The sequence below is a fragment of the Dama dama genome, chromosome 10 (genome assembly GCF_033118175.1).
Source record: "Dama dama isolate Ldn47 chromosome 10, ASM3311817v1, whole genome shotgun sequence".
In the NCBI taxonomy this organism is placed as follows: domain Eukaryota; kingdom Metazoa; phylum Chordata; class Mammalia; order Artiodactyla; family Cervidae; genus Dama; species Dama dama.
Genome location: NC_083690.1, coordinates 22,115,851 through 22,142,290, shown reverse-complemented (window position 1 = coordinate 22,142,290; position 26,440 = coordinate 22,115,851). Strand labels below are relative to the sequence as shown.

The window sequence follows — 26,440 nt, the reverse complement described above, 5'->3', positions numbered from 1 at the left end:
ACCACTCCTCTTTCTCTTCCCCATTATCCTCCTGTCTCCTTATTTTAATTGAATCAGTAAACAATATTTATATTATCACAACTTTATAGATCATTAATTTTTGCTGAGTCAAGCCCAGGTGATTTCAGCTGTAATTTTGTTCCCTTTCCTGTTCAGCTTCATGTTTATCCTAAAGTTTCTGATCACCTTTTTATCCCTTTCTCATTCTTCCAGCTCTCCGTACTCCCTGGTTTTTTCCAAATGCGTTCTTGGGGGTAACGCTTTGTTCCAAGTACCCCATGTTCCCTAGAGACTCTCCTCTGGAATGCGGTTTCATACAGCTGGACGTACGCTCCTGGGATTCTTTACTGGTGCTCAGATTTAAAGTCTTGTTTCTGTCAGTCGTCATTCTGGACAAGTCACAGTAGTTAGATGGTGTCTCAGGAACCTGGCCAAGACATGTCTGGGCCCTTCTAGTTGTGTGATCTTGACAAACTTATTTCAGTGTCCCCTTACCTCATAGGGTTGCCCTGAGGTTACAAGTGAGCTTGCATAAATGGAGAAGCTTTGGAAGTTCTGTGAATGAAAAGTGGACTAGCTTACCCACAGTGACTTTGTTTCAGTGTTGCTACCTACTCTACGTTTCGAAGGCCTTAGGTATTATCGTTGCTGCTGTTTGTATTTGCCTGTACATTTAACCAGGTATCCTCTTTCTCCAGGAAAAATGAGCATCAGAGAGTGGGAGAAGTGAAGGGCAGCTCTCAGCACATGCCTAGAAGGAAGGGTGGTGCTTGCTGTCTACACCTAGACAGAAACGGGGGTGGGGTGGGGTAAGTTGTGCAGACTGATACAGTGGGGGAACTATTTTAGGAAGAGACTTAAGAGCATTTTTTCTATATATTTATTTTATTTAACATATAATTATGACATATAGCCTATGTGCAGAGTGTTTTAAGTCTAAATAAAATGCAAAATCATATGTAGGAGCAACAATAAATGAATTTTGGGGGACTCTTCATTTTTTAATGTCAAGGCCCAGGATGCTTCCTATTGGTGCCATAAGGTTTTTATACTGTTTGTTTATAATTAAAAGTCAGTTATTGATATGAAATGGTAACCCATTGGCCATATATTATTACACTTTGGGTACGTGAGGTAGAGACTTGGGGACCGCGTGAATATCTTTTTCACATGATACCTGTATCAGTTTGAGATTCTCTTGGTGTCAAGTGATGAAAACCTATTTCAAAGTGGCTGAAAGGAAAAAGAGATTGTATTGGTTTATGGAACTGAGAAGTTCAGGGATAAACTTGCTGAAGGCCTGACCTGATTCAGGAGCCCAAGCTATGTCCTTAGAACCCAGAGTCTCTCTCTTGCCATTTCTTGGCTCTGTCTTTCTATGTGTTGGTTTTACTTGCAGGCACATTCTTTGTGTGGTGGCCATTGCAGTTCTAATCCTCCTTTCGGGCAGTTCAAGAAGGAGTGTCAGGATTAATCTTGATTTTATTTGATGTGCAGCTTTGGCACCTCTGAATCAGTTACTTTGATTGTGTGGACTCAAGACTCTGGTTGACCAGGCCTGGGTGTCATCCCAGAGCTGCAGGTGGAGTTGTTCCACTGGAAACATTGAAATCTTAGGAGAATGGAAAGCAGGGATGTGGTTCCCCAGAGGAAGACTATAGTTCTTTTTTTTTTTTAATTAATTGATTTATTTTAATTGGAGGCTAATTTCTTTACAATATTGTAGTGGATTTTGCCATACATTGACATGAATCAGCCATGGATGTACATGTGTCCCCCATCCTGAACTCCCCTCCCACCTCCCTCCTCATCCCATCCCTCAGGGTCATCCCAGTGCACCAGCCCTGAGCACCCTATCTCATGCATTGAACCTGAATGGGCGATCTGTTTCACATATGATAATGTACATATTTCAATGCTATTCTCTCAAATCATCCCACCCTCACCTTCTCCCACAGAGTCCAAAAGTCTATTCTTTATCTCTGTGTCTCTTTTGCTGTCTCACATATAGGGTCATCATTACCATGTTTCTAAATTCCATATATATGTGTTAATATACTGTATTGGTGTTTTTCTTTCTGAGTTACTTCACTCTTTATAATAGGCTCCGGTTTCATGTACCGCATTAGAGCTGATTCAAATGCATTCTTTTTAATAGCTGAGTAATATTCCATTGTGTATATGTGCCACAGCTTTCTTATCCATTCATCTGCTATGGACTTCTAGGTTGCTTCCATGTCCTAGCTATTGTAAACAGTGCTGCAATGAACATTAGGGTACACGTGTCTCTTTTAATTCTGGTTTCCTTGGTGTGTATGCCCAGCAGTGGGATTGCTGGGTTGTATGGCAGTTCTATTTCCAGTTTTTTAAGGAATCTCCACACTGTTCTCCATAGTGGCTGTCAAAATATGCATAGAAACAAATGAAAACACGACAACTCAAAACCTATGGGATTCAGTAAAAGTAGTGCTAAGGGGAAGGTTCATAGCAATACAAGCTTACCTCAAGAAACAAGAGAAAAATCAAATAAATAACCTAACTTTACACCTAAAGCAACTAGAAAAAGAAGAAATGAAGAACCCTAGGGTTAATAGAAGGAAAGAAATAATAAAAATTAAGGCAGAAATAAATGAAAAAGAAACAAAGGAGACTGTAGCAAAAAACAACAAAACTAAAAGCTGGTTCTTTGAGAAGAAATAGACAAACCATTAACCAGACTCATCAACAAAAAAGCGAGAAGAATCAAATCAACAAAATTAGCAATGAAAATGGAGAAACCACAACAGATAACACAGAAATACAAAGGATCATAAGAGACTACCATCACCAAATATATTACAATAAAATGAACAACTTGGAAGAAATGGATGAATTCTTAGAAAAGTATAACCTTCTAAAACTGAACCAGGAAGAAATAGAAAAATCATAACAGACCCATCACAAGCACGGAAATCAAAATTGTAATAAAAAATCTTCCAACAAACAAAAGCCCAGGACCAGGTGGCTTCACAGGTGAATTCTACCAAAAATTTAGAGAACTAACACCTATTCAACTCAAACTCTTCCAGAAAATTGCAGAGGAAGGTAAACTGCCAAACTCATTCTGTGAGCCACCATCACCCTAATTCGAAAACCAGACAAAGATGCCACAAAAAAAGATAACTACAGGCCAATATCACTGATGAACATAGATTATAAAATCCTCAATAAAGTACTAGCAAACAGAATCCAACAATATATTAAAAAGATCATACATCATGAGCAAGTGGGCTTTATCCAAGGGATGCAAGGATTCTTTGATTCTTCAATATTTGCAAATCAATCAATGTGATACAACACATCAAAAAATTGAAAGATAAAAGCCATATGATTGCCTCAATAGATGCAGAGAAAGCCTTTGACAAAATTCAACATCTGTTTATGATAAAAAAAAAAAACCCTTCAGAAAGCAGGCATAGAGGGAACATACCTCAACATAATAAAAGCCGTATATGATAAACCCACAGCAAATCATTATCCTCAGTGATGAAAACCTGAAAGCATTTCCTCTAAAGTCAGGAACAAGACAAGGGTGCCCACTCTCACCACTACTATTCAACATAGTTTTGAAAGTTTTAGCCACAACAATCAGAGAAGAAAAAGAAATAAAAGGAATCCAGATTGGAAAAGGGGAAGTAAAACTCTCACTGTTTGCAGATGACATGATCCTCTACGTAGAAAACCCTAAAGACACCACCAGAAAATTACTAGAGCTAATCAATGAATATAGTAAAGTTGCAGGTTATAAAATCAATACACAGAAATCCCTTACATTCCTATACACTAACAATGAGAAAACAGAAAGAGAAATTAAGGAAACAGTTCCATTTATCATTGCAACAAAAAGAATAAAATACTTAGGAATAAATCTACCTAAAGAAACAAAAGACCTATATATAGAAAATTATAGGACACTGATGAAAGAAATCAAAGATGACAAATAGATGGAGAAATATACCATGTTCATGGATTGGAAGAATCAATATAGTGAAAATGAGCATATTACCCATTGAATCTATAGATTCAATGCAATCCCTATCAAGCTACCAATGGTATTTTTCACAGAACTAGAACGAGTAATTTCACAGTTTGTGTGGAAATACAAAAAAACCTCAAATAGCTAAAGCAATCTTGAAAAAGAAGAATGGAACTGGAGGAATCAACCTGCGTGACTTCAGGCTCTACTACAAAGCCACAGTCATCAAGACAGTATGGTACTGGCACAAAGACAGAAATATAGATCAATGGAACAAAATAGAAAGCCCGGAGATAAATCCATGCACCTATGGACACCTTATCTTTGACAAAGGAGGCAAGAATACCCAGTGGAGAAAAGACAATCTCTTTAACAAGTGGTGCTGGGAAAACTGGTCAACCACTTGTAAAAGAATGAAACTAGAACACTTTTTAACACCATACACAAAAATAAACTCAAAATGGGTTGAATTTCTAAATGTAAGACCTGAAACTATAAACTCCTTGAAGCAAACATAGCTAAAACACTCTCTGACATAAATCACAGCAGGATCCTCTATGACCTACCTCCCAGAGTAATGGAAATAAAAGCAAATATAAACAAATGGGATATAATTAAAAGCTTTTGCACAATGAAGGAAACTACAAGCAAGCTGAAAAGACAGCCTTCAAAATGGGAGAAAATAATAGCAAATGGAGCAACTGACAAAGAATTAATCTCAAAAATATACAAGCAGCTCATGTAGCTCAATACCAGAAAAATAAATGACCCAATCAAAAAATGGGCCAAAGAACTAAACAGACATTTCTCCAAAGAAGACATACAGATGGCTAACAAACACATGAAAAGATGCTCAACATCACTCATTATCAGAGAAATGCAAATCAAAACCACAGTGAGGTACCATCTCACACCAATCAGAATGGCTGCTATCAAAAAGTCTGCAAACAATAAATGCTGGAGAGGGTGCGGGAAAAAGGGGAACTCTCTTACACTGTTGGTGAGAATGCAAACTAGTATAGCCGCTATGAAGACCATAGTTCTTTTAGAAGAAGGACAGTAGATGTGGGGTGGCCAGAATGTCAGGTCCACAAAGAGGCCTGGCAGGGGGCCCTGCCCCAGCAGATGCTCACTGGTCTTTTTGAATTGAATTGGTTATGTGCTAAGAGCCTAGAAGTCCTCTGGTTGCCAAAATAGACTTTCTTTTTCTCTCTTTTGTCCAAATCAGGAACTTGTTAAACTCAGTTTTACAAATTTGTCTATTTAATGTATTGATCTTGAAAACTCGGATTCCTCTATAAGGGTAAAGAAAGAAAGTGAAGTCATGAAGTCACTCATTCATGTCCAACTCTTTGCCACCTTATGGACTTGTAACCTGCCAGGCTCCTCCATCCATGGGATTTCCCAGGAAAGAATACTGGAATGGGTTGCCATTTCCTTCTCCAGGGGATCTTCCCAACTCAGGGATCAAACCCAGGTTTCCTGCATTGCAGACAGACTCCTTACCATTTGAGCCATGGGCTTCCCCTTTATAAGGGCAAAAGACCCACGTATTGTTACTTTTAAGGTTTTACAGTGCTTTTGCTAAATGGATTTGCTGTTGGTTAATTCTGCTTTATTATTTGTTTCAAGAAATAACAAATTCTACTCTGTTGGGTAGAACTTTCTTAACATTGAATTATATATTTAGACCAGTGCTCACTGTAGCACTTTCTTTCTAAAAACATTTTTTGACAGTCTGCTAAAATGGTGACAGTGTTTAACAGGAGTGATAGGATTGCGGGCAGTTTTTCCTTCATACTTACAGTCAGTTGGGGCTTCCTGGGTGGCTGTAGTGGTAAAGAACCCACCTGCCAATGCAGGGGACGCTAGGGACGTGGGTTTGATCCCTGGGTTGGAAAGATCCCCTGGAGGACGGCGTGGCAACCCTCTCCGGTATTCTTGTGTGGAGGATTCCATAGACAGGGGAGCCTGGTGGGCTGCAGTCCGCGGGGTCACAAGAGTCAGACACGACTGAGGCAACGTAGCACACATGCACGCTTGCATACTGTCAGTTGCTTACTGATGCAGTGTTCTCAGCAAGCCAGGGCTTGTGGTATCTGATTGAGTCACATGTTCTACCCTTAACTTTACTTGTTTTTCATGTGTATGATCTCCACACATGAGTTAACTCATTGTCTGGGTAGGCACTTCTGAATACGAGCTCCCAATGAATTAATCCACATTTATCCTGCTGAATTCTTGCTCTTGGCTGCAACAGAAAACCTGGTAACAGTTTGTACGTATTTTCTGTTGGTCCCTCCCCACCGAAGGAGAGCCAGCAGATCATCCCAGACACAGAAAGTACAAAGGCCCTGGGGCAGCCAAGAGCTTTATGCCTTCTTAGCACCTGACAGAAAGTCTGCTTGTGCCAGTAGTTTTTAGATCCTGTGAATACTAGCTTGGGTCCCATGAAATGCCTGTTTTTGTAGGTTGGAAGTGGTTGAGTAGCAGCAGCAGCGTACGGTTCAGCCTGTCCCTCCGTCAGTGGTCCCGCTGTTGACCTGCAGGCAACTGAAGTTCTCTGGGCTGCAGTTTCCTCACCCCGATGATGTGGTTGATTGATGGTTACTTTAGACACCTTTCTGCCCCTGACATTTTTTTGATTCTAGTCTAGAGTCAGGTGAGATGCCAAAAACACCAGGCTGAAGGATGTACTCCTCCTGCCCTTGTACGACCTGCAGAGTGAGAGCCCAGCCCCCGTCCCCACTCCCAGCCCCGATTCTAATTCATTTTTCCATTCACATGTGAGGTTTCCTTTGCTGTTGTATAACCTGAGCTCTATCAATGATACCTTTTTTTTTTTTTCTTTAAATGAGCAAGGTTTTTTTTTTTTTTTTTTTTTTTTAATTTTTATTTCTCTATTTTTGACTGCACTGGATCTTCATTGCTGTGCCTGGACTTTCTCTAGTTGGAGCAAGTGGGGGCTCTTCTCTAGTTGTGGCGTGCGGGCTTCTCATTGCAGTGACTTCTCTTGTTGCAGAGCATGGGCTCTAGGGTACACAGGCTTAATTGTTCATGGCGTGTGGAATCTTCCCAGACCAGGGGTGGAACCCATGTCCCCTGCATTGGCAGGTGGATTCTTAACCACCTGACCACGAGAGAAGTTCAATGATGCTTACTGATGCAGTATTCTCAACAAACCAGGGCTTGTGGTATCTCACTGAGTTACATGTTCTACACTTAATTTCACTTGTTTTTCATGTTTATGATCTCAACACATGAGTTAATTCATTGTCTAGGTAGAAACTTCTGAACAGTAGCTCACAATTAATCCACATTTCTCCTATTGAATTCTTGCTCTTGGGTGCAACAGAAAACTTAGTAACAGTATGTACACATTTTCCATTTTCTGTTGTTTTTCTTTAGATCAGTCCAAAATGTTTGTGAAGGTTTTTAGTGAAATTGACCGGATGCCCCAACTTCTTGCATACTACTACAAGTGCCACAAGGTGAGAAGCTGTGAGTGGTTGCCACTGTGGAATGTTTGTAGAACTGGGCCACAGTCCCAGTTTCAAATCTCAGTGTCTTACTTAAAGGTAAAAATGTTTGCCTGCATGCTCTCTGGCCTTTTTCTTTTAATTAGCCAGTAGGGGGTGCCCTTGGTCCAGCCTCTGGATTCATTTAATTGTAAATTGGGAGAAAGAGTCATTGGTTTTCAGCCTTTGTTTTTGTAGCTGGATTTTCTTTACGGTGGAAGAATTTTTAGTTTTTCCCATTTTTGTGTTTTGGGATTCCCTCAAAGCTCAATCAGTAAAGAATCTGCCTGCAATGCAGGAGACCCAGGTTTGATTCCTGGGTGGGAAAGAGGCCCTGGAGAAGGAAATGGCAACCCACTCCAGTATTCTTGCCTGGAGAATCCCATGGACAGAGGAGCCTGGCAGGCTATACAGTCCATGGGGTTGCAAGAGTTGGTCGCCACTTAACGACTAAGTCACCACATTTTTGTCTTTTAAGGGAGATCTCATCATAAGGTTTATTATGCTTTCAGTAAACCTTGAGAATTTTATCTGTTGTCTAGGTTTGTTGAGATTAGTTTGCTGAAAATCTTGACAGCTTCCTGGGTTAACTTAATTCCTGCAAATCCAATGCTCACATGTCTTTTAAGCAGTGGGGTTAGGACATGAAGCTAAAATACATCTTCATGGCCATCCCTGAGGTCTATTCAGAAGAATGGGGGCATGCTGAGTACATTGGCATGCTTTGGGCGAAAGATAAAAGGAGAAAGGATCACTTAGAGGGTGACAGATTAAAGCCCTAGATGACAACAGAGCAGGTGGACTGTAAATGTTTTTTCTGCCTTCTGAAAAGATTATTTATTTATATATTTATTTGGCTGCATTGGATCTTGGTTGCAGCATGTGGGGTCTTCATTATGACCCGTGGGCCTAGTTGCCCTGTGGCACATGGGATCTTCATTCCCCAACCAAGGACTGAACCCACATTCCCTGCATTGGAAGGTGGATTCCTAACCCCTGGACCACCAGGGAAGTCCCTTTTCTGCCTTTTTTGAAGCCAGTGGTCATCCGTGGGTACCTGCTTGCCCGGGAGAGTGGGTCGTGGTGGATCTCTTGCCAAGGTGGGAGGGCAGGAGGGCAGCAGGCAATGTATCTCGGCGGACCCACCAAGGCCTCCTTTGTTCTGCCTCCACAGGTGCAGCTGTTAGCGGCCTGGCAGGAGCTGTGCCAAAGCGACCTGCCCCTGGACCGGCAGCTCACTGGGCTCTACGACGCCTTGCTCGGTGCTTGGCACGCTCAAATCCAGTGGGCTTCACAGGTAACAGCTCCTCTGGGTTTTCGGGAGGACAGAGCCCATGGTGCCAAGGGAGAGGCTGATGACCTTGACGCCCTCAGCTCTGCTTAAAAAACCTCCCCTTATGCTGCCATCACCAGAAGGGTTAAAAGATAAGCTTGGAAACCCAAGGCAGGCAAAGCTTTAGGTCTCCAGTTCAAACTCTTCTTATCGCTCATATCTGTATCTTAAATAGGATCTAATGTGACAGTGTTGCTTGTTGCTCAGCAAGCCAGCCCATGGAATTCCTGGAGGCCGTTATCTTCTGATCTAAAAGCAGGAGGCCCTTAGTCAGGTTGTGCATGAGTGAACCAGACTTTTTTATCTTAACTTTGGGTAAAATTTACCTGGTCTTAAGTGAGTTTCCCTTGTTTTCACAATACACCAAGAGTTAGAGGAGCGGTATAGAGTTTTAAAGGTGCCCGCTGACTTAGGGCAGAGGTGAGACAGAGGAACTCTGTTTCGTTTACTTTCAGGAACTTTCCATCCTTTACTTTCTTGAATTTTCAGCCTTAAAGGGTATAAATCACTGGTCCCATGTCTTCATGCTGGGAGGTACCCTGGCTTTTTTTTTTGTCTGAGTAATGACTGACTGGGCCTGTTCATGGTGTGGCTTATTATATTTTTTTCAAAATTCATTGTGAATCACCCTTCAAGTGTTGGTCAGTCATTTGCAGGCATGAACTTGACGGTGGTTGGAGATGATTCCTCATACAGGGTCACGTGGTTCAAGATCATTGAAGCATTCTTCTCCATCCTTGTTTCTTCTTGAACCATTCAGTCTTAAAAAAAAAAAAAAACAACCAACCAAGCAAAACAAAAAACAACCTCCTGCGGAAGTTTCATGGTTTTTATGTAATCGTCAGTTTCAGTGACCCTGTCCATCCACACTCATTTCTGTGTCCTTGTCTGCTGCTTGTATCAGGAGGATAAAGACAGCTCGTGCGCATATGTACAGATGCCCTTCAGTGTCTCAGAAAAAGGATTTTGGCTTCTCACGCTCCTATTCAGGCCTCCCCCCAAGTTTCATAAGATGTGATGTGTGTGCGTGTGTGCATGCTCAGTCCTGTCTGACTCTTTGCGACTGTATGGACTGTGACCTGCCAGGCTTCTCTGTCCGTGGAAAATTCCAGGTAAGAATACTGGAGTGGGTTGCCACTTCCTACTCCAGGGGATCTTCCCAACCCAGGGATCAAACCCTTGTCTCTTGGTCTCTTGTGTCTCCTACATTGGCAGGCGGGTTCTTTACCACTGAGCCAGCTGGGAAGTCCCTGTGAGATATAAGTTTATGCTAATTTACACTTTTGTCCCATGGCCCATTTTCTTTTCAAAAGGTCAGCATGATACATGACTGTCATCTCCTAAAGCTCAGTATAGACCAGAAGAAAACCAAAGGTACCAGGGTGAATGTGTCTCTGAAGACTTTTTATCCTCAGTCTTTTAATATGAAAATTTCCCAACATTACAAAAAATTTGAAAAAATTGTACAGTGAACACACATGTACCTACCTCCTGTGTTCTACACTGAACATTTTGCTATGTTTGCTTTATCACAAGTCTGTCCATCTGTCCATGTGTCTGTCTGTCCACTGACTCATCTTACTTTTTGACTCATTTCAAAGTAAGTTGCAAACATAATTCATTTCCAAACATACGTATCATTGACTAGAGTTCAGTATTTGTTTACTGAGATTTTTTTAGGTAAATTGTGAAATGTGATGATCTTAAATATGCCATTTGATTAGTTTTGACAAATGCAGTTTAACCTAATCCCCTACCAAGGTACAGAACACGAGTGTCATCCTAGAAAGTTGTCTTGTGTTCCTTCTCAGTTTTTGTACCAACATCACTGAGGCAACCACTCTCCTCTTTTTTCCCTACCATAAATTAGTTCTGCCAGTTGTAGAATTTCACATAAATGAAATTATACGGCGTATGTTCTTTTGTTGAGGCTTCTTTCGTTCAGCCTTCTTTTGAAGATTTATTCGCGTTGTTGTGTGTATCAGTAGTCTGTTCCTTTTCATTACTGAATGCTCTTACACGGTATGAATATATCTCAGTTTTGTTTATTCAGCCTTTTCTTGATGGACTCTTGGACTGTTTCTACTTTGGTGCGATTACAAATAAAGCTGCTCTAAACGTTGTTGTATAAGTCTTTTTGTGGATACCACGTGTTCACATCTCTTGGGTAAAGACATGGGAGAGGCACTGCTGGGTTATAGATTAGGTCTATATTTAGATATATAAGAAATCAGCAGTTTTCCAAAGTGGTTGTGCTTTTTTTACACTCCCACACACAAGTGCATGAGCGTTCCGATTGCTCCACATCCTTGCCATCGTTAGATGTTGTCAGTCTTTTTAATCTTAGCCATTCTGGTGGGTGTGTTGTAGTATCTCGCTGTGGTTTTAATTTGCATTTCCCTGATGACTAAGGGTGTTGAACTCCTTTTCTCATGCTTATTGGCCACTTGTATATCTTCCTTTGTGAAGTATCTGTTCTGGTGTTCTGCCTATTTAAAAAAAAAAATTGGGTAACTTGCTTTTTTTAATTATTGAGTTATAGAAGTTCTTTATATATTCTGAAAAAAAAAAAGAAGTTCTTTATATATTCTGGATATAAGGTCTTTATCAGATATATTTTGTAGATATTTCCTTCCAGTCTGAGTAGAAATGTTGATTTTGATGAACTTGATTTTATCATATTTTTCTTATATGGTTATTCTTTCTTTGTCCTCAGAAACTATCACCAACCCACAAGTTGCAAAGACATTCTTCTATGTTTTCTTCTAGATGGTTGTTGAGCTTTTACATTTAGTTCTATGGCCCATCTTGAATCAATTTTTGTGTATAGTGTAAGGTGGGGCTTCCCTGGTAGCCCAGACAGGAAAGAATAAAGAAGCTGCCTGTGATGCAGGAGACCTGGGTTCAATCCCTGGGTTGGGAAGATCCCTTGGAGAAGGGAATGCCTACCCACTCCAGTATTCTTGCCTGGAGAATTCCAGTGTAAGGTAATGCCAGATTGTTTCTGCATGTGTTGTTTGGGTTAATTCCATGCCCCTAGTTGTTAAGTTTGATCCTGTAGTCTTTTGAACCTTTTGGTTGTTCTTTAACCAATGGCCAAAGCATCCCTTGTGCCAGATCACTTTAAAGGAAAAGGGACACCTTTGAACATGAGAGACCTGTTTTGGTTGGTCAGCTGTAAACATAGTTTCAGCTGCTCAACCAATTAGAAGGGTTTGGTTTAGAGTTGTTTAGTTTAATTCTTCCCCCGCCTCAAGTCATTTAAGTAGGAGATAAAAGTGAAGTAGATACTCATTGCCTAGTCCTTTCTCACAATACAAGGAGAAGAGTCAGGATTTCTTTTTTTAGATAAGAATATTTTTCATTTTCTCCATTGGTTCCATCCTTTCTTGTAGTAAAATGTTTCTTTTGTCAAATCAGGAAGTTGGACTGGGTGATATCTAAAGATCTCTGTGATCCTCTTATGTTTGGGGGATTGTGGAGGGAATATTAATACTTTGGATAGAGACAGAGGAGGGTGTGTGTTGGTGCAATTTTGTGTGGAGGGAGTGGGAATATATGATGGAGATACACTGAATGCAAGGCAGGAGTTTGGCTTTTCTAGAGGGCAGTGAGCATCTGGAGCAGTAGTGTGAGTGATGTTACTGTTTTTTTTTTTTTTTGATGTTACTGTTTTAAGAATCACTTTGGTGTCAGGCCATCACCTATGTAGTTCCCCTGCCAAAACGTCTTACCAAGAGGAAGCATGCAGATAAATCGAAGACCATTTTTTGAAACATCTGTCCTGGACTCTTCAAAAATGTCAGTGTCATGAAAGAAAAACAGTCAGGGAGTTAGTAAGATTAAAGGAGACAAAAAGGCAACTGAATGTAATTTCGCGATCGTGGATGGGATTCTGCATGATGACAAAAAAAGCTATTCAAAAGAACATTAAAAGGACAATTGGGGAAATTTGAACATGGACCGTAGCAGGTATAAGTATTACATCAAGGTTAAGTTTGATTAGTTGCAGCATTGTAGTGATAAGGCTGGCCTTATTCTTAAGAGATATATGCCGAAGTATTTAGTGGGAACATGTCATGATACCTGTGATTACCTTTCCAGTGGTTTAGGAAGTAAAGCATTTGTGGCAAAATGTTAATTGTTGAATCTTGTAATATTTAAACATTTAAAGCATAAGAAAAATTCTAAATAACCTTTAAAAATAGTGAATTTGGTAATGGTAAATAGGGTGAACTGATGAGGAAAGAATGAAGACAGGTAGGAAGCTATGTTTGGTCTAGGATGGTGATGGTAACGTAACAAAGGCATCCAGTTAAAAAATGGGCAATTGTTTGAACCTGGTAAGTGACAGAGGACCTGAAAGAAAGGAAGGTGAAAAGGGAGATTTTTATTCTGGTCAAACGGAGATGCTACTGACAGAAATAAGGAAGTTGAGAGAAACAGGTCTGAGGAGGTCAGCAGGAAAAGAATGAATTCCAATCTGGGACACTTTAAAATTCCAAGAGAGAGTAGCTTAGCTCAATGGTGACACCTAGTAGATGGCTGGAAGCTGTCATTCAGGAAATATAAATTGGTTGTTTCAGTATTTGTTGGGTTAAATGCAAATTTCCTCTGTCTTTTTCTCTCAGACTCCAGCAGTGATATTTATTAAACTAAATAGGTACTCATTGAATTCGCTATGAGAATTGAAAAATTTGGTCTTCTGTTTTCATAATAATCTAAGAAAAGATATAAGCATATTTTGGATCATGGACATGACCACCTTATAACCGGTTGCTGCCATGTGATTTCAGTGGGTGCATTCGTGTTGGTAGTCACATTGGTACCCCTCTTCTATTGGGGGTGAATGAAAAAAGAGGTAATACTTACATGATATAAGTCCTGGTGCCAAGTGAGTGCGATTTGATGTACGTTGCATAATGTTTTCTAGGATCATTCCCTTTTTATGGCTGAATAATCTGTTGTATGTATTTGCCACATTTTGTTTATCCTTTCATTTGTAGATAAACACTTGAATTGCTTCTATCTTTTGGCTATTCGGAATAATGCTGCTGTGAACATGGGTGTACAAACACCTGTTTGGGTGCCTGTTTTCAATTTTTGGGGGTGTATACCTACACCCCAAAGTGGAATTGCTGGATCATATAATCCTATGTTTAACATTTTGAGGAACTGTCAAATGTTTTACATAGTAGTTGCAGCATTTTACATTCCCATCAGCAATGCATAAGAATCCAAGATCATGAGAAATTTGGACTATGTTTTCTTCTAAGAATTTTATAGTTCACTCTTTAACATGTAGGTCTTAACATTTGAGTTAATATTTGTATATGGTATAAAGTAAGGATCCAACTTTTTTTTTTTTTGGCATGTGGATTTCCAGGTTTCTGAGCACCATTTGTCAAAAAGACTGTCCTTTTCCGATTGAATGATTTTAGCACCCTTGTTGAAAATCATTTGACCATGCATGTGTTTTTCTGGGCTCTCTATTCTATTCCATTGAGCTGTTTGTCTGATCTTATGCAGGTGCCACACTGTTTTGACTATTACAGCTTTGTTGTAAATTTTGAAAATAGGAAGTATGAGATAGTCAATGTTCTTCTTTTTCAATATTGTTTTTGCTATTTGGAGCTCCCTGAAATTCCATATGAATTTTAGAATGAATTTTTCTGTTTCTCCAGAAAATGCTTTTGGGATTTTAATGGAGAGTGCACTGAATATATAGATCGCTTTGGGTAGTATTACTATCTAGCTCAGTGGGTAAAGAATCTGCCTGCAATGCAGGAGATCCAGGTTTGATCCCTGGGTCGGGAAGATCCCCTGGAGAAGGAGATGACAACCCACTGCAATATTCTTGCCTGGAGTATCCCATGGACAGAGGATTTGCAGGCTGGTCTACAAATGTGCTTCCAGATCCAACTGCTTCAGTGAATTGCTCTTCTTTAGTTCTGTTTGTTCTCTGCCACCCATAGCCTCCCCGTTTCTGCATTTCATTTTCATAGTCCTGTCTCTAGCCAGTATCTAAATACTACGTGTGATAGATGTGAAAACACTTAGGCAGACATGAAGTAGCCAGTTGTCCTGGAGGCAAGGCACAAGTCTTGCTCATTTACTTGGCTTCTGAGCACATCTGCATGGGTGCTGAGCAAAGCCTGGACCCTGCAGCTCTTGATTGGACCACTTCCTGGCTCAGAGGGATTCCTGCAGGCCAGTCCAGGAGTCTGCTTCATTGGAAGGTTTGCTCCCATGTGATAACACGGGTGCCTCTCTCCCCCTGCAGGTCTTCAAGAACCCCCACGACGTAGTAACTGTTCTGCTGATTCAGACCCTGGGAGCCTTGGTGCCCTCTCTGCCTGTGAGCCTCAGTTCTGGCGTGGAGCGGGCAGGACCTGAGCTGGAGCTCGTCAAGCTGCTGGAGTTCTACGATGCCACCGCCCACTTCGCCAAGGGGTTGGAGATGGCCCTGCTCCCCTACGCACGTAAGCACGCTTCCTCCCTGCTCTCTGACTTGCCTTCACTCGCTTTTTTTGGTTGGAGGGGTGGTGGAGGTGGGTGGTGGTGTTGGGTTTGTTTGCCTTTTCCTGTGGCTGATTTTACAGACGTGGAAAGGAGCAGTGTTTTCCTTCTCAACAGAGGGGGAAACCTTTTCCATGAAAACATTGCCATTATGGAAATAATTGTTGATTAATATATTTGCCTAGCTCCAGTGCTGCCTAGGCGCTTCACACACGCTAGGGGAGTGACAGGCACTTCTTCAGGGGCTTAGAGTATAAGAGGCAGGTGGACATTAGTGGCAGCGAGTGGGCAGCGAGTTACGCTGGGAGGGTGGTGTCCTCTTCCTTTCAAGGAACCTTTCACAGAACCTCAGGCAAGTCAACCTAAAAAACTAAGTTCAAGAGAACAAGTGGTTTAGAGGAGCCTTTTGCAAGGACAACAGCATATTTTTAAGGGCAAGGGTGCAGTATTAGGACCAAGGGTGGCTATAGGGTACCTGGGCTTTCCCCAACTGCTGGGTGAGAGTACAGCGCTTTTTATTCCCATTTGGGCAAACAATGCGTGGTGTGTTGCATTTCCCCAGCTGTTTCCCATCTATATAAAAAGCATCATACAGCTTTAAGTCACCCAGACCTCGTGAGGAATGCTGCTGTCAAATCAGGAAGTCGCCTCAGGAAGGCCTGCTTCTGCTCTTGGGCTGCTGAGTGTCACTAACTTGGTTTATTTACTAGTTACTCTTTTTAATTACCTCCGTGTGTAATTACCTTGTACATTCCAGGGAGTGTGTTTGTTGTTCGAGTTCCTGATTACTCATCGGGGTTTTTGGCACACTTGCTGATCAGGCCTCGGCTGTGGGAGAGGCACAGTGGACGTGGGCAGCTTCCAGGGATCTGGACATCGTTGTCCTAGTGGTTGGGGAGTCTTTAGGCTGAGCGTCCTGCAGGGGCAGAGTGGAATGAAGGCAGGGCCAGAAACAGGTTGCTTTCCTCCCACTGGTGATGGATATTGCTGAAGAAGAGAGAACCACCCTCTAAAGAATCAGATACAGAAAGTACTTTGTTAGTCAGCCATGGAAGTTTAGATTTTTCATGATTCCTATTGAGATTTTTCCCAAAAAAAGTATATGTATTTTTTTAATTTAAAAGTACTTTGGAAACAGACATAAAAATAAAAGAGAATAAAAATGATCCATAATCTCTTCACTCAGAGAGGCATGGGAACGTTTTATTTCCTCCCAGTAATTCATATATAAATATACATGTTCATCAATGTATATGAAATAAAGGGCTTCCCAGGTAACTCAGTGGTAAAGAGTCTACTTGCCAATGCACTAGATGGGGGTTCAGTCTCTGGGTTGGGAAGATCCCTTGGAGGAGGAAATTGGCAACCCAGTGTTCTTGCCTGGGAAATCCCATGGACAGAGGAGCCTGGCGGGCTATAGTCACAGAAGAGTTGGACATGACTTAGTGACTAAAACAACAACGTATGAAATAGATTCATATATAAATATATACATATGCATGTATCTTGAAAAATACTAGTTTATATGATCTTATACTCTCTTTTTTGCTCACATTAATATAACGAGCATTTTTAGGTCATTAAATATCTTCCTAAGACATGGTTTTTAATGACCATTTGATAATGATGGCTTACTTTAATTTTTTAATCCACTATTTAGAAATAAAACTGTTATAAACAATCTTGCACATTAATTTTGGAGCCCACCTCTGATTATTCCTTGGAAGAAATTTGAAAATTACAGTTGTTAATAAATGAAAAATTTTAAGATTTTGTCACATTTTGTTCTGTAGAAAGTTTCTACCTCTTTTCAGATTCATCTGTAGTAAATAAGGCTGCTCATTCCCCCATGCCCTAACCAGCACTAGGCTCTATTGTTTTCCCCCTTGCCAGTTTCTTAGACAGTTAACAATATATTGTTTCAATTTTCATTTCTTTGATTACTAGCCAGTTTGAAAATTGCATTATAAAAAGTTATATTTTTTCTCTTAAATTGCTTATTCTTTTGCCTCTTTTTCTGTTTGAGAGTTTAATCTATTTCTGGTTAATTTATAAGGGCAATTTATTTAAAACAATGTTTTGTCAAATATGTTATAAGATCAACAAAGCACTGTTATAAAAATTCATGATACAGTTATATCAAAACATAAGATGAAATTCTCCTATAATCCCACTAGCTGGAAATAACCACTGTTAAAAATTTGATGTGTATTCCCAAAATATCTTAGAGTATGGATCTTTTCTCATTATCAGCTATGTTGCAGATACGTTTTCTAACTTTCTAGTTTACCTTTAAGACTTGTCTATTTTAATGTATGCAGTATAACTCAAAATATCTAAAAGGTTATGCAGTAGAAAGTAAAAAAAATAATTAGTTGACTTTATAGTTAACAAGCAATATGTTTGGAGTTGGAAATGACAACCCACTCCAGTATTCTTGCCTGGAGAATTCTGTGGACAGATGAGCCTGGCGATACAGTCCATGGAGTCATAAAGAGTTGGACACCACTGAACACATACACACGTATTCAGTTTAGAAAAACCCAGAAAATACAAGGAAGGAAAAAGAAAAACTCAATCAGCTGTCCAGAAACAATATTTTGCACTATATACACATAAATATTTTGTATATGAGTGTGTGTATGTATTTAAATGCTTTTTATTTTTTATTAATTTTTATTGGAGTATAATTGCTTTGCAATGTTGTTAACTTTTTTTTTAAAAGAACTACTGTCTTTAAAAAATTTTTATTTATTTATTTATTTTTGATGGAGCTGGGTCTTTGTTGCTGTGTACAGACTTTCTCTAGTTGCAGCGAGTGGGAGCTACTCTTCCTTGCGGTGGGTGTGTGGGCTTTATGTGGCAGCTTCTCTTGTTGCAGAACATGGGCTCCAGGGTGTGGGGGCTTCAGTAGTTGAAATGTGTGGGCTCAGTAGTTGTGGCACTTGGGCTTAGTTGCCGCACAGCATGTGGGATCTTCCTGGACCAGGAATCGAACCTGTGTCCCCTGCACGGGCAGGTGGATTCTTAGCCACTGGACCACCAGGGAAGTCCTTGTTAAATGTTTTTAATACAGTATTTTTTTATCACTGTCACCCTCTCGGTTTTACATTGATTCAGTACTGTCATCCAGTACACAAATTTTCCTAGTTCCACAACAGTCTTTATAGCAGTTTCCCTGCCTCTTATTAAAGTCCACTCAGTGTACATGCATTGTTTTTGGTTGTCCTTTCTCTTTAATCTCTTTTAAACTAAAACAGTTATCTCATCTTTGGTCTTTCATGACACTGATATCTTTGAAGAATACAGGGTAGTTTTCTTGTAGAATGTCCTATAGCCTGGAATTATCTAATTGTTTCCTTGTGGTTAGATTTAGATGAAACATTTTTAATAAGAATACTACACTGTTGATGATGTATACTTCCTATGGCATCACATCAGGAGACACATGATATCCAATTATTGGTGATGGGTTGTATTAATCACTTGGTAGTTATACCTGCCAGGTCACTCCATTATAAAGTTACCTTTTCCTCTTTGTAATTAATAATTATCTATGGGGTGATATTTTGAGCCCATAGGAATATTCCATTCCTTAAGAAACATTTACCTAATGACTTTAGCATCTATTGGTAATTCCTGCCTGAATAAACTTTTACATTGCTGATTATAAAATGGTAATATTCTAGTTCTCTCATTTCTTTTACATATATTTGCAGGCATTCTTTTGTGAGGAGATTTTTTCTTCCTTTGCCTCTTTTTAATGTCACTATTAACTTACGGATTTCTTTATTCATTATATTATGGTACAGTATTTTCATTATTCATTTTGATGCTTGAATTATTTCAAATTTGGTTGGTGGTTGCCCCTTCAGTCGGGCTCCTGCATCACTTTGACATGTCCCTATCAGTCTTAGAGTGCTTTATTGCTTTTTGGCACACACAGATCCAGGAACATTTTGTACTGCCTCAGACCTGGAATCAGCTGTTTTCTCAAGGAGCTTGGTTTCTTCTTGTGGGAAATGGTATTTAGCAACCAAGATCTGGCAGCATGGGTGCTTATTGTTGCTGGGCTATTATTAACTTCCTAGGCCCTTTGTGAACAGAGCTAGGAAATACATGTATTTTATTTATTTTTTAAAAATTTATTTTTCTTTTTAAAAAAAGTTATTTTTTTAATTGAAGGATAGAGGCTTTACAGGACTGTGTTGGTTTCTGCCAAGCGCCAGCATGAACCAGCCACAGGGGTACGACGCAGGGAGCTCAGACCCGGGCTCTGTGACAGCCTAGAGGGGTGGGATGGGGAAGGAGGTGGGAAGGAGGTTCAGGAGGGAGGGGACATGTGTGTGCCTGTTTATTTATTTTTGATGGTGCCGAGTCTGTTGCCGCCTGGGCTCTTCTCTAGTTGTGGTGAGCAGGGGCTACTCTAGCTGTGGCGTGCAGGCTTCTCATTACAGTGGCTTCTCTTGCTGCAGAGCGTGGGCTCTGGGGCACTCGGCCTTCAGTAGTTGAGGTACCAGGGCTCAGTAGTTAGGGCTCCCGGCCTCTGGAGCACAGACTCAGTAGTTGTGGTACACAGCTTATTGCTCTGCGGCATGTGGGGATCCTTCCGGATCAGGGATTGAACCCATGTCTCCTGTATTGGCAGGCAGATTCTTTACAACTGAGCCACCAGGGAAACCCCATATTTTTAAAAATTGCCAGTTTATACTGATACCTCCAAATCAAATCCAACACCAGTGGATTTTTACCTCTTGCCATTCTCTACTGAATCTCTTCTCTCCTACACTGAGAATCATGGTTTCCATCAGCAATGTGTGTGTGTGCACACACGCATATGTGTGTCTCTGTGTTTTTTATATACCCATGCAGTTATTTTTCATGACCCTCTAATGGATAGGTCAAAAGGTATTTAATTTACTTATTCAGCTGTAAATGGGCTAGTTCTAGAGTGCTGGATGCTGTGGATGCTATGCTAAGCAAAACCAGACACAGTCCCTGCTTTCATATAATATATATTCCAGTGGGAAATAGCCAAATAATCATACTAATGAGTGTATAATTACAAAGCAAGATGAGTACTTTGAATAGCAAAATGGTTCTGGGAGAAAAGCAGAATGGTCCTAAGCAGTTAAAGATGATTGAGACCCTCAGACATGAGCTGAGTCAGTCCTGCAGGAAGAATAGGAGTTAACCAGATGAAGAGGGAGGGTTAGGGAAGAACAAGGTCTTTCCAGGCAGAAGTAGTAGCCGGTGGCCAGAGGGGAGCTTTTGAGGAACCCAGAGAAGGCTGGAGGCTAGGGGAGTTGTGAAAGAGGCCAAGGCTGTAGAAGTAATAACAAAAGTCAGTTCAGTTCAGTCGCTCAGTCGTGTCCGACTCTTTGCAACCCTATGGACTGCAGCACGCCAGGCTGCCAGAAGTAGCTGGCATTATTGAGTGCTTACATGTGCTAGACACATACTATTTTACATAATCTGCAGTTAAGCCTATAAAATTGATGCCATTATTAACCTCATTTTACAGTTGAGGAAACAGACATTGAAAAGTTAAGTCATTTGCACCCAGTCCCATAACTGGAAGCAGGAGAACTTCAGTCAGAAGAGCCTTCATCCTTAACTGTCCCCTCTTTCACCTCCTGAGATCAAGCAATGGTAGAACTTTGCAGGCTATGGGAACGATTTTGGATCCCAGCTGAAGAGAGAATTCTTAGCAGTTGAATTACCATGTCACAGAATACGCACATTAAAATTTTCATGTAGTTGAATATAGGAATTTTGGTGCATATCCCGTTTCTCAAAAATCCTGGGAATGCTCCAAATGAAAATGTTCTTTGTGCAGAGCCTTTTTTCTGTAGCACTTCTTGAACTTGACCCTGGGGAGGGTTATCATTTGAAGAGGTTCTCAATTATGATGGGTTATAGGATGAAGGGGATCCGTATCTTTATTATTATTTTTAAATTTTTATATATTCATTTTTGGCTGCACTGGGTCTTTGTTGCTGCCCAAGGGCTTTCTCTAGTTGTGGTGAGCCTGGGGTGGGGGGCTACTCTCTAGTTGCTGTAGGTGGGCTTTTCACTGTGGTAGCTTCTCTTCCTGCAGAGCGTGGATGCTTGAGCTCAGGCTCAGTAGTTGTGGACCACAGGCTTAGTTGCCCCACGGCACATGGGATCTTCCTGGACCAGTGATCAAACCCGTGACCCCTGCATTGGCAGGCAGGGTCTTAACCACTGGACCACCAGGGAAGCTCCCTGAATCCGTGTCTTTAATAGCGCTTTAGGCAAATAGTACACAAAGCTCAAATTTATCAAAATATTTACTGACATGATTGTTGCATGTTCCATGAATGGTAACAGCAGATGAACAGAAAGTAGTCACCCCAAAGATGAAATAGGAAAAGTTCCAGAAGAGTTCCGTTCACCTATCATTTTTCACCAGTTAATTTCCAGTTCCTTGTTCATTATTGCTTTTAATTTCCAATTTCCTTGAAGATGAGCAAAACCTGGTGAAAGTCATGGAACTGGTGGATGCTGTGTATGGTCCGTACAAGCCCTACCAGCTGAAGTATGGAGACATGGAAGAGAAGTACCTCCTCATCCAGTTCAGCGAGGTGCCTCTGGTAAGGTCACAGCACTGCCGGGGCCAGCTGGGCATCACTCTGTCTGCCAGGCTAGGGTCGGGGTGGCTGGGATGCTTCGGAGAAGGTGGGAGCCGGCATACGGAATGCAGAGAGTGGGAACAGGTGTGTAAAACATGGGCTCTCAGCGCTTCCGGGTCTCTTGTAATCCAAATTAAAAGGAGACCACAGGTCTGCTACCTGGTTTTTATTTAAAATCCCCAGTACAGGCCTACCACCCCTCAGAGGCTTAAATCTTCTCGAAATTAAGTTGGTGATCTCCCTGGGTCAGGCATGATTACACAGCCTTTTGTTCAAGGCAGATATGCAAACAGACGCTGGAGCGGAGCACTCTAGGACGCTGCTCTCAGGCCAGGTTCACCAGCTGGACACACCAGAGGGGAATTTCCATTGCAAATAATTAAGGCTGTCTAGCGGAAGGTGAGTTGACATTGAAGAATAGATCTTACAGTAGTTCAAGTCGGCTGCCTCCTGCCATTTTTTCTCTGTTTTCTAAGGATGTCCCTAGAAAGTCTGTCCCACTCAGTTATGTTCTTGCCCCTGAAGGAAGCATGTTTTTTTTTCAGTGCATTCTTTTGGAGTGTGTGGTTCGGAGAATTCAGACCCTCACTTGAGAGCCGGAGGGAGAGATACCATCTTAATCACAGAAAAAGAGGAAAGAGATTAAAAAATATATATATAAGGATGACTCTAAGGATTTGATCATGCTTTTTGGCCAGAAGTTTATTTCTGTGATCTCACTGGCTGCTTAGACTGTTCTTCCCTCAGTCAGGCTCTTAAAGAGCTCTCATAGTTTGGGACTACATTTCTGATATTCGTAGTAAGTGGTTTGACCAGGAATGAGGAGGTCTGGAGCTCCTGCCATCTGAATGTTGTCTATTCATTTGTTCTTCATTCTGAGGCAGCTTTTTATTGTTTCTGTCTGCTGACCAGGAACACGGGGAAGTCATTGACTGTGTGCAGGAGCTGAGCCACTCTGTGAACAAGCTCTTTGGCCTGTCTTCTGCAGCCGTTGACAGATGCATCCGATTCACCAATGGCCTGGGGACCTGTGGCCTGCTGACAGCGCTGAAGTCTCTCTTTGCCAAGTAAGGCTGGGGAAGTGGGATCAAGGCCAGCCGCAGGGGAGATATGGCCTGCTGGTGGCCCCGAAGTCCCTCTTTGCCAAGTAAGGCTGGGAGCGTGGAGTCAGGGCCAGCTTCATGGCAGAGTGGTGTCTCCCAGTTAAAAATGCGGATGTCCGTATTCCTGCCATGAGTTCTGGAGAGGCACTTGCACCTAAGCCTAAGGGGATGTCCTTAATGATGCTAAGAACATCACAGCACATTCCTTATGGTGGAGCATATAAAGCCACCAGAATGTCCATCAATTTGGAAATGGCCAAGTAAGATATGGTATATTCATACTAGGGGAGTTCCTTATGAGGCAGTTAAGGTGTTAGTTCGATCTGTACATAACAGCAGGGACAGATGTCAAAACATACTGTTGAGATGAATAAAAAGTTGCAGGATACTTTGTAGAGTACATTTTCTGTAGCAGAGCTCAGCAAGGCTTTTCTGCCAAGGACCAGATGATAAGTATGGTAGGCCTTGAGGGCTTTGCAGTCAATAGAGACTTTCATAGAGAGTGCTTCCCCAGAAGTACAGAAGCAGCCAGAGACAATACATACCTGAGTGGATGTGGCCTTGTTCCAGTAAAACTTTGTTTACAAGAAACCAGGAGTGCCAATTCATGTTCTGGATCCTTTTAGAAGCTATAAGTGCATGATATATTCCTACAGAATACAGGTCACCAAACTCTAACTCATGAGCTAAGTCTGTTTTTGTGAAAGTTTTTGTAAAAGCGTTATTGGAATTCCACCAAGCCCATTCACTTATCTGTGACCTCTAAATCCTCCCAATGAAGTTAGAGTTGAGTAGTTAAGACAGAGACCTTGTGACTTGCAAAGCTTAATACCTGGACCTTAACAGACAAAGTTTGCTAACCCCTGATGTGGAAGGTTAGGCAAAACTCAAAACACTGATTATATTTGAGGAGCGGGAGGACTAAGTTAGTAGTCATAGGAGACTTGGCTTTGTTATTGTCTGATTCTTAAAAAGGAGAATAAATTAACACATTTCTTGTGTAATTAAAAAATATATAAACATCATGCTCAGTAGAAGAAGCCGGTCAGACAGGACCTCACGTTATATGATTCCATCTATACAAAATGTCCAAAACAGGCAAATCTATAGAGACAGACAATAGGTTAGTGGCTGCCTAGGCAGGCGGTGCGGGTTCCATTCTGTGTCGGGAAGATCGCCTGGAGGAGGAAATGGCAACCCACTCCAGTGTTCTTGCCTGGAAAATCCCATGGACAGGGGAGCCTGCCAGGCTACAGTCCATGGGGTTGCAAAAGAGTCAGACGTGACTGAGCAACTAAACAAAAGAGCTGGGGAGTGGGGGGCATTTGCAGGAGATGCGTGATGACTGCTAAAAGGTACAGGGTTACTTTTCAGGATGATGAAGCTTATTTTAAAGTTGATTGTGGTGATGGTTACACAGCTCTGTGACTGCATAAAAGCCTTTGACTTGTGTGATTTGTGAATTGCAAATGCAATAAAGCCATTAGAAGAAAGAAAGAGGGGAGGCCAAAATTAAATTTACTTAGAGAAAAGAAAAGTTAAGAAGTCAGTATAAGGTTGGATTCTCTGACCTGTGTAATTGAGGTGGAAGGGCCCTTGGGAGGTTAGATGCTTCAGTCTTTAGCTTATGGACGGATACATTCTCAGGCTCTGCAAGAGATCGTATTCGGGAATAAAAGTTGCCTTGAGTCTCAAGAAACGCCTCGTACTGAACTGAATATGCTTTTGGTGCTGTAAGTTTAGGGAGCCCTTGTCATTCCAGAAATACTGAACATGCCCCTGTGAGCTCCGAGGGTGCTGGGGCCCAGTGCTGTGGTCACTGCCGTGGGCTGTCTGCACCTCCGAGGGCGGCTCAGAGGAAGGCACTGGAGGGGACAGGGGCTCTGCTCGCAGATGGAGGGGGAGCAGGTGAGCCCAGACGGGACCTCCAGAGAGAGAAACATCAGCAACAGGTTTAATCAAATAAAATTCACCTCTTTGTCTGCCACCAACTGGATTTTGTGGATGAAATAACTTTTTTTGAGATCTAAAAATTTTATTATAAAATAACAAAAGTGAAAATGCTTTCAGAAATATATATATATTTAAATACAAAAAAAGATGTAAAAAAGCGAAAGTCTTTCTGCTTTCCTGCCCATGTCCTTCTCCTCAGAAGTCACAAGTTTTAAGCATTTTACTTTTAGTCTTTTATTTAAATATATTTGGCTGCCCTGGGTCTCAGTTTTGGCATGCAGGATCTTGGTTTGCTGACCAGGGACCGGACCCAGGCCCCCTGCATTGGGCTCAAGGAGTCCTAGCCTTCTCACTCTTCTCCCCAGACTTTAGGGAATATTTGCTTGTTTATCACCTTTAGCTGTTATGTCTGGACCCCCAACTCTGAAGGGTGCGGAACTGGGCCTCTTTGAGCCTGCTCCCCTCATGTCCTCTCTCCTCCCAGTTCTCGTTGGTGATGTTTTCATTTTTGGTTCTTCTGTTGGTTACTTCAGTTCCTTCATTTTAAAAAGTAATGCAAATCCATATTAAAAATTCAAACTGGACCAAAGGATGTATGATGAAGCCAGATCACCTTCTCTAGAAGGAGAGGATTTGAAGCTACCAAAATGACTGATATTTGTTTATGAAATTAGTCAGGGAAATAAGGGTGATACTGACTTGCCCGGGGTTCAAGTGGGACCTTGTTCAGGAGTGGGGAGGGCATGGGATGGTGTTCAGGAAGGAGGGGTAGGGAGGATGAAGGATGCAGGCAGGGCAGGAGGGCAGCCTAAGTTGGACTCGGCCGAGGCTGTAGAATCCATGGTTAGAGACGGGGTGGTGCAGAGTAAGGGGTGTTCCGGCTGTGAGGAAGCCTGGACCCTGGTGGTGATAATATCTCCTTTCTGTGTGGTTGTGAATATTGAGTGAGATGTGAATGGGCTTAGTCGCTCAGTCAGTCTTTGCAACCCCGTGGACTGTAGCCCGCCAGGCTCCTCTGTCCATGGAGTTCTCCAGGCAAGAATACTACTGGAGTGGGGAGCCATTCCCTTCTCCAGGGGATCTTCCCAACCCAGGGATCGAACCCAGGTCTCCTGCACTGCAGGCAGATTCTTTACTGCCTGAGCCAGCAGGGAAGCCTGGGGAATATTGAGTGAAAGCACGTAATTACAGCACTTTGCATGGTAGAGACCCTTGGAAACATTTATTGTGAGAGAGTTGGAGTGTTTTGGTACAAACGCCATAAAAACGTGATGTGCCGCACACATCACCTGCGTGCCCCGCTGGGGCTAAGCGATCACCCACCTTCCCCCACCCCCACCCCC

General features: G+C 41.7%; 1 protein-coding gene across 1 annotated transcript in view; it reads left to right on the top strand.

Moving 5' to 3' along the window:
* Positions 1–26,440, top strand: part of COG7 (component of oligomeric golgi complex 7) — an 86,237-nt gene that overhangs the window by 19,957 nt on the left and 39,840 nt on the right. The window contains exons 5-9 of the mRNA XM_061153005.1: positions 7,424–7,506; positions 8,708–8,830; positions 15,150–15,348; positions 21,875–22,002; positions 22,954–23,108. Coding sequence (XP_061008988.1) covers positions 7,424–7,506; positions 8,708–8,830; positions 15,150–15,348; positions 21,875–22,002; positions 22,954–23,108 — 688 coding nt within the window. The remainder of the gene's footprint in view (positions 1–7,423; positions 7,507–8,707; positions 8,831–15,149; positions 15,349–21,874; positions 22,003–22,953; positions 23,109–26,440) is intronic.